Here is a 9324-nt window from a genome sequence, read left to right as displayed (position 1 = left end):
TTGTTTCTGATTGGAGGGTTTGTGTTAAGGTGACCCGGACTCCGGGTTCAGGAATGCAATATCTTAACAGTACTTGGCAAATTGACAAGTTGATGGATATTCAAACATCTAGCCAACTGTATGCAAGGTGACCACTCACTACAATAGCTATGTCACCTTTATGTTAACTCTTGTTAACTCTTCAGAGTGTTGCTAAATGATGAGCTGAATTATATACAAATTTGATTTTTTTTTGACAAAAGATATACAAATTTAAACTGCATGGCTGAACCTACAAGATACTTCAGATACTTCCTGAAGCCCTCCAGTAAGTCTGATTTGTATGTATATATGATAGTGTAACAGTTAATGAAGTTTAATGAAATGCTTTATAGAACATCACAGTAAACAGGGCTACACAAGTGTACTCGCAGTCATATATCATATAATCAATGCAGGCTATTACAGAAACACAGTACAGTTCTTATGTTTATATAGCATCACCAAAAACTAAACTCAGAAATTCACAACCTTTTCACATTAGACCAAGCATGCCAGTTTGTGCATTATAAGCACCTTGACTTGTCTTGGTTGCAAAGAGACAGTTGCAAAGAGACAGTGTGTTTTCTCAAAACATTCACAAATGTTTTGTAACTAGACACATACATATAGCCTTTCACTCAGTCCTGTCACAACTAAACAGTTGTAACTGTAACTGTAAGTTAATTTCACACATCAACACTGGTTTTAAGGCATCCACAACTTGCAGTGTGGTGCAACAAACAATAGAGCAGCACTGAACAGTTCGGTTTTAGACCATCATCAAAAAGCTTTGTGTCTCCTCTGTATGCAGTTGGTAAAGAAGAAGAAATGTCTACCTCTTTTTACCTCTCTTGCCATCATGGTCGTCAGTACAGAGTGGACTGCAAGTAGATTCTTTTCCAAGTGTGTGTTTGTTGAAGAATGGAGGTATAGGGCATGCTTTACCATCAAAATATGTTAAGAAGACCGTTTGATTTTATTTGCAACTGGACTAGATTGCTTTTTCTCATATTCTTTCACCTTTGTTTTTACCTATATTTATTATATGCTGTCCACTAGATGGCAGGCTATTGTCACGCTCTATTGTGAACATGGGTCATTTTAATTTTGCCTAAGCAATAAGCAGGCTTAATGTGATTTTTACTGTGTAAGATTTATATAGACTCTATCAACACATAGCAGCCTGGTAAATGCTCTATACAAGCATTCCACTGTAAATGCCACGGTAGTACATTATGGCAACAAGGAAACAGCAGATAAAGCTGAGGGTTCCTCTGATAGACCCATTCAAATATAATTTCTATCAAATGTTCCACATAAAGCCCATTTCACAAGGCCTTTCTTCTAGGCGAGAATAGCTGCAAGTGATTGAAGCAGATGGAGTCTGGTTATCCCTCCTGCTGCTAGTTCTCAGTCCTGCAGGGATTTAGACATGGCCCATCCATGCATGGGCTCAGCAAGGCAGGCCTGTCCTCCATATAGTGGCCATTCTCTGCCAAACTCACACTGTTTCAGAGGTCTCTCTCACAGCTGGTACGCTGCCTCTGAGTCACAGTGCCCATATTGTGTTTTTTGTTTGTTTGCTTGTTGTTCTGGTAGATTTTAATTGGTGCATATTTATTACATTACATTTGAATCAGAAGTGTATCATTATGTTTATTTTATAAATATGATGCACATAAGATATTACAAAGTGAAGACAAGAAGAACTATTTGACCAGAAGAATTTTTTAAAAATATTTAAAACATCCCAAAGCAGTATAAAACACTAGACGGGTTATTTAGTTAATAAAAATTTGAATATGCTATCTCAAGATAACTTGGAAACACAGAATGAAGAGATGAAGGATGATTTTTCCCTTTACCACATGAAAAAACATGATTTGAAGTTGTTTTTATTTTTAGTAATGGTAATTATTGCCAATTCCCACCCATCTTCTTGGTGTCTGGAATCTCGGGGTAGCTACAAGACTGTGAGGGCAAAAGGCTAAAATATGCTTCCAAGTTGACATGTGTTGCCAGGCACTGTATCTATTTTAACTGCTGTTCAGGCTTGTGGGAGAGCACCAATTGCCCAGTTCTGTAGATGTGATCTAACAGATCCCATCCTTCCAACCCAATGAAAGTGTGGCCAGTTGTACTGTCTTCCAGCCATGAATCTCCCAGCCATGGATTGCAGCTCCCACTGATAGCACACAAGCTTCTTAGCCAATTGTGACACATTAGACTTGCGATTTTGAGTTATTTTTGTTGGATTGTCTTCACAAAAGAAAAAAATTCTAACCTTCTCTTACCTTGAACACTACAAAAATTCTGTACTCAGTAGCATGAAAGGATATGAGAGCTTATTCATGCAAATAACTCCTGGCTGGCAAAAGACAGCTACTGTGGCCCAACAATCTCTGGTCATCCCTGGAAGGTTCTGCTCTGTCACCTCCCTGACAGAGAAGGGCGACCAGCAGAGGTTTGAATCCCTGTTGCAAGCCACCACAGCTTTCCAGCACTGACAGATGGTGGAAGCTGCTCCTGTAGAGAGGTTGTTTTACTTCAGCACCCTCCCTCTTGCAACATCATAATAACAGAAGTAAGTTTCCCCTATGTAGTGGAACATGCAATAAGACTGCAACATGGTTTATTTTGATATAGAGCCCTGGAAGGATCAGTTTGTTGACGGTTTTGTGAGTGCTTGAGGCGGGACAGAGGAGCACCCAGCCACAGCAGTAGCTTCTACACACGAATGAGATGAGTGGCTTGTGAGGTGCTGTCAGCACTCTCTACTCTTATGTAAGAGGAGAGAAGTGCCTCTGAAGAACTGGCTGCCAGCTGTGCTGGTATTTGGCTGAGAGCTCCTGCCTTGTCAACTCATTGTAATCTCTCTAATGCATATTCATCATCAGTGCCTGGGAGCACTTCTCATTCAGAAGGTCACCTGCAGTGGGAATGCTCTGTGAGGGCTTGCTCCTGCTTCATACGAATCAGACTAGGGAACAGAAATGCTGAGCTATATGTTGATCCTTGATAATTCTACAGATGGACTCACATTTTCATTCTGAAAATACATAGAAGGTTTTGACCAGTACAGCTTGTATAACAGTAGGATGAAGAATTAACGCAATACTATGAATTAGAGCATTTCTTGGGGTGCATGTTCTCATATCATGGTTTGCTCATGGTTTATTTCATGTTAGATGTATTACAATGCAAAAAGTCTTGAGGCTCTTCAATATTATAACAAGAACTCACCACTATGTTAATAATTGTTTGTGAGTGAATCTCTATCTTGAAAATGTCATCATGTCAGATTAATTGGTTGACAGTTGGAAAAACACAAGGTGAAAGGAACACTGCCCTTTTGAAAAGCCATTGTTCTAAGATCAGATCTTGTGTTGCAGAGAGATTGATACAATATCCAAACCTCTGACATCCAAACAAGGTCAAAGAGCAACTTCGGTCATAACTCAAATGTTTCTGTCAGACTTGTCACACAGCTCCTTGTATAAATGGCAGGATTCACTTTAGGGACCCACTTCAAAAAGAAGTGGAAATCAATAAAAGGAAATATGATGTTCTTGACAGTCAGGGTGAAGCACAGCCCCATCACCAACCCTGCACCCTTCTCTTTCTCCTTCCCACGAGATCTTTATGCTTTTAGTAGATACATTAATTTATTATCTTTTAGACACATACATTTGTTCCAAAAAATTTCTTTAAAACCATGTATGGTTTATACATTTATATTTTATACTATTAGAAAAGTCATATACTGCTTCCTATACTGTGAGCTATATACAAATTAATTTAAACTACAGTGTCAATTTTTGACCTTACTGACCAATCACAGTATTTTTAGGGCCTTTTGTTGTGGTGGATCCATCCATCCATCCAGCCAACAAATCATCATGAGTGGAAACCACCTAATTGTTCAAAACAATCATATTGCTAAAATCTAGATAAAACTAAGATCTTTGGTTGACAAAAATGCAAAATTTAAAGATGATTTGCATAGTTTAATTTGCACCTGCAACTGTTGTGAGACTATTTGGCAAGACCTGTAGCATTTGGCAATAACTTATACAATACAATACAATGTAGATTACAACAAATATATTATCTTAATTTTTTTATATTAAATTTCAGTATTGTCTATTTGACCCTGAGAGTTGATCAAGCACATTTCTAAATTAGAAAGCAAAAATATATATTTTTTCTCTCCACTTACAGTTCTGGAGTTAATGGTTGGGGTCTGCTTCAAGTGCACAAAAGGTCATATATTTGACTGGTTAAACGGACTGGCACTTTCCCCTGCAAATGCAATCCTACTGTTGAAATACGAGGTAATAAGGTTCCAATTGAGTGTCATGAATAGCATTAACTTTTGTTATGCAGGAATAAGAGCACTTTATACAGCACAGAAGTGAGGTTCTAGATGTGATTTCTCCATTCATGAAACTCAGCAATGTAAATTTTTAACAAAAAAGACATATCTGAGCAACATGGACCCACTATATTTCTAACGTTGCATGCGACTCCAAAAAGCACTGTACAAAATACATTAATCAAGCACTTAAAGCACTTTGTCCTTGAACAAATTAAAAAAGATTTTTAAAATCTTGTAATTTTTTTCTTAACAACAACAACAACAAAAAAAAATCAAAATATTTTTATACCTCCATTAAAGGATATCAGGCTTTATAGTTGAAAAGAAAAAAAGATATATTGCATAGAAAGTGGGTAAGAAGCTATAAACAGATCACCAAGCAATAAATGTCAAACGTAATTATAAAAGTCACAGAGTCGACAAGGCCACAATGTATAGAAAAAACAGCATTACATTCATATTCAAATTTAATTAGAGATAATACTGAATACTCAGGGAAGTCTAATTTGAGTTTTGGAGTCACTGTTCAGTCCTTTTTAGACAGCTCTTACAGTGTCTGCCTTTCTCTGTCAGAGAGCTTGAAGTTTGAACATGAGGTAATCTTATCTTACTTGATATATGCAGGGATAATTTTGTTTATTATCTTTCTTAGCACTGACAAATGGAAGTTTCTGAAACCAGCATTCTGAATGCATATGCACTATCTCCATGTTTTGTTAGCTGTCTCATAAAGTGTTTTTTAAATATTTGGATAGCAGGACCATACATGAGCTTGAATAAGAAATGTTCCTTTGTGTTTATATTAGTCACTTCAACTAGGCAACTCCTTTAATTGCATTAGTTATTTTATCTACCAGATGAATATACATTGTGTGCTTTTAATTTTTAAACTGTAGGGTTATTGTATTTTGAAGTGATAATTACAATGTTTGAATTTATTTAGCTGTGGTACTGACTGTGTATTGCCGTGAGGTTGGACATCCAAAACATTTGTTGCTTCATGATACCTGAAACAAAAAGTGTACAGTTACAAGTCACTTGGTATAATTTATCCGGCACAGCAGTGTTGCAGCAGTATTTTTACATGTTAATATAACTGTACTGAAAGTGGTCAAAAATAAAATCTATAATAAAATAGTGGTCAGAAACCAAACATTAATAGCATAAACTGTGCAACAGATGTGCTATAAACTGTACTGTACTCCAACAAGTGCACCCATAAAATAGGAATTTATAGTAATGTGGCAGGTGAGTATATTTTCTATGCAAAGCCTATTTATTTCAATAAATTATTAGGAGTCAAATTTATTTTCAGAATGAGAGACATATGTGACCATTCAAGAAAGCTTTTCCAATGAGAATCATATCATATGTCCTTGTAATAATGCAAAACAGATTAATTTTAGTATCTCTAATGCCTCTCTGACAGGTCAGTGTCGTCTTGTAAAAGATGAAACACCATGCAAATACTTTTGTAATATGTGATCGTATCTCAATGGACAACATGTTACTTCAGAGTTCATCCTTCCACCAGCAACCACAGCCACATCAACAGGGTTAAGCAGGTTAGTTCTATTGTCAGCCACACTATGTTTCACAGATTAAATGGAATGCTTTGAATCTTGGGCAATTCCTTTTTCTCCACACTCCACATCACTCTGCTATAGTGTAACATTCGCATCACCAAAAAATACTTTGTGCTAGAATGAAAAAGACTCTTTTAAGGAAAATTTAACACTGTCATTCTGTAATTGAGACTCACAAAGGATTTGGATCTAGTGGTGAATGTGATTCATGAGTTGAATCAGGTAGACTGCAGCCAGGAAAATACTGGCCTGTGCAGTGCGGTGGCATTCCAGAGAGAGAGAGAGAGAGAACTGAGTAACAAAGAGAGTTTCCTTCATTTGTAAAGGATTTTATTCATCCTTGAAAGGATTACAGCAGATTTTCTTAGTCTACAGATTGCAGTTGGTGAGCTCTTTATCTCCCCCAAAATTCACAAGAAATATAATGAAAAAGAGTGATTATGTTGAATCTCAAATGATGAAGTCATATGAAAAATTATATCTGGTAAATCCATTAATATTAAAAACTTTATATGACTTAGTTTGTGCATTTTAATCATTCTGTTTTACATCCTGTTGGTGTATTTTCTTTTTTATGATATCACATGGTTAGATTTTGTCATGCCTATATCTTGGCTACAAGTCTAATTTTTCTGTTTCATTGTTTCATTCTCATGCTGACTTGCTTTACATTTGTATATGCCTTTTTAAAAGACATGGTCATGGTACTGGACACCAGCAGTAGTGGATTATGTGCATCAAAACAACTGCTTGGTATATTGTTAATCCACTGGCGAACTTTCCAGTAGCAAAAACCCAATAGAACCAGTAGAAGAAAAACCAATAGAACAAGCTTTCAGAACTACAAAAAAACCACACAAAAAAAAAACAAACTACAGAGGCCAAGGTCTTGCTTGTTAGGATGATGTCATAAGCCTACTGCAGAGGTTTTGAATCCAGTCTTTGGGGACCCTTAGCCAGTCCAGGCTTTTGATCTGTTCCGGCTCTTACTCCTGAACACAGTAATAATAGAGCTGCAGAGCTCTTGATATCTTGGCCAGGGTGTAGTGATACCTGGAACAAAACAAAAACATAGTTTGGATAGTGGTTCCAAAGGACTAGATTCAAAGCTGCTGCACTAGTGGATCCTCAGAATATTTCACACATCTGGCTCATTAGATGTCCAATCAAAATGTCAAACTCATTTTATACAGAATCATTTTTTTTCAGGTAGCATACCAGTCTATAAAACCTTTTTTGCTATTTTATTTCTTTTCATTGGAAACAGGTTCTTAAAGGTTAAATTTTTAGAAAGAATAAATGTTCATATTATTATTATAATTACTATTATTATTATTAGTATTATTATGTTTTGCTTCCCTTGAAGTCAGTCAAACTCAGGAGTGCAGCAGTGTACAGAAGACATTATGTTGGTAACAGTTCTTTTTTGCATAAGGTGAAGAATATATTACTGGTCTAGTATATACCTGAGTAAGTCTTTTTTGGATTTTTTAGAAAAAAGTGATAAGATGAACACAATGGCATCCTTGATGCAAAAACACATCTGTTCTGATAAGTACAAGAAGGTCTTATTCACTAAAGCACTTCATTAAGAGGCTGACCTCTTGGGTAGCAAACAACATGGATAATCACGGAATGCCAAAAGAATTATTTTGGTAATGAGGAAAAACCTTTTTTTTTCAATTGTTGAAAAGTTCAAAATAGGCATATATGTGTCAAAAACTTCCATTAAGAGAAGACCACATGAGCATAAGCTCTGAAGTAACATTAACCAGATGAGATGAACATTAACATTTTAAGAGCCATGAAAAGAGGAAATTGTGGTGAAAACAGGAACTGCATATTATATTATCTCACCTGCTAAACATGTTGTGTCATGACTCAGCATATGTGGCTGCCAGAGGTAGTGGCTCATTCCCTTTACTGATGATATGACTGCTAGCAATGGGTGGAATTAATTGTACAAAAGCACTGAACTGCTCAGATCCAAGCAAATGCCTTTCAATTCAATGTCTTTTCCTGCAACATGATGATAACACAAATCATACTCTTGAACTATTCAAAAACTGGAATGTTCTTGACTTGTACTTTCAGTCTCTATCACCTGAATCCCACTTAATAAACATTTCACTTACTGAAGGCAAAATGTCCTTGAAGCAAAATAGGAACTCAAAAATGCTTGCATTATAGGCTTGGCAGAGCATCAACTGTTAATCCGTGAGTCCCAGGCTTTGGGCTGTTATTGAACATGAGTATTTAATTTATGTTAACTTGTACAGTTCATTGTCCTTTGCACAGTACATTAAATTACATTTAACCAAATCTCAATCAGAAAAAAAACAATGATTTCTAAGTTAAAAGTATTATAATTTTGGATACTAGGAAAGCAAAAGCTATGATATTCAATTATTTACATCACAGTATGGAGAGCTTTGCAGGAATACCAACGGTTGCTACAATGCAAGCTGAACTGTGACCTTGCACTTTATCCCTGCCATATCACTATAAGTCACTCATAAATCTAATATTAGCCCTGCTTCCTATAATAATTAAAACAAATCTTGACATGTGCCAAACACAATTTGGCTTTCCTTTTACACTTTTTTTTAATATGTGTAAATCTATATTAATTATCAATGAGTGGTGGGTACTGTGATCTTGAACAGAGAAAACGGGAAAAGAAAGTGTATTAATAAAAACAAGGAAACAACAGAACAACACAAACAAACAAATAAAATATATATAGCTGACAATCTAAAAATAAAACAATAAAAATATCATATATATACAGCATTTAGCTGATGCTTTTATCCTTAGTGATTTATAATTATGAGTGAGTACAACTTGAGCAATTGAGGGTTAAAGGCCTTGCTCAGGGATCCAACAGTGGGGCTTGAACCAGCAACCTTCTGATTACAAGTCAAGTATCTCAAACACTACATATAAAGTGTTTTATTGATATATTTTTATATTCTAAAACATTTGATAATTTTATAATATAAAATATATTATATTATAAACTAATTTTATATTATTATATATATTTTTAATTATTTTATTTAATATACTGTAGGTATCAGATTATATATAGTTGTTGTAAGTTGTTCTAAGTCTTCTACATGATCTGGTGATTTTGCATAAGGTATGTTAAGGTCATTGTCTTTCCATTCTCCCATTACATAAGACTTTTTATCTTAAGTATGTTGTGTTTCCACCATCTTTTATAATGGTCTAGGGTCAAATAAGGAGCTAAAACAAATAGCATACAGAAAATGTCACTATGGAAGATGACAGAACTCAAAAGCACAACAACTTTTACTGTTTTCAGTTTATAGCACA

The 9324-nt window shown here is 35.5% G+C and overlaps 1 protein-coding gene across 1 annotated transcript in view; it reads right to left on the bottom strand.

The window, feature by feature from the left end:
* Positions 1-6374: 6374 nt before the first annotated feature.
* negr1 (neuronal growth regulator 1) overlaps positions 6375-9324 on the bottom strand; it is a 125852-nt gene continuing 122902 nt past the window's right edge. The window contains exon 8 of the mRNA XM_026998811.2: positions 6375-7038. Within this exon, the coding sequence (XP_026854612.1) occupies positions 6901-7038 (138 nt within the window). The 3' untranslated portion in view covers positions 6375-6900. The remainder of the gene's footprint in view (positions 7039-9324) is intronic.

The sequence above is a fragment of the Electrophorus electricus genome, chromosome 3 (genome assembly GCF_013358815.1).
Source record: "Electrophorus electricus isolate fEleEle1 chromosome 3, fEleEle1.pri, whole genome shotgun sequence".
Taxonomy (NCBI): Eukaryota; Metazoa; Chordata; class Actinopteri; order Gymnotiformes; family Gymnotidae; genus Electrophorus; species Electrophorus electricus.
This window is presented reverse-complemented; position numbering and strand designations above follow the sequence as displayed.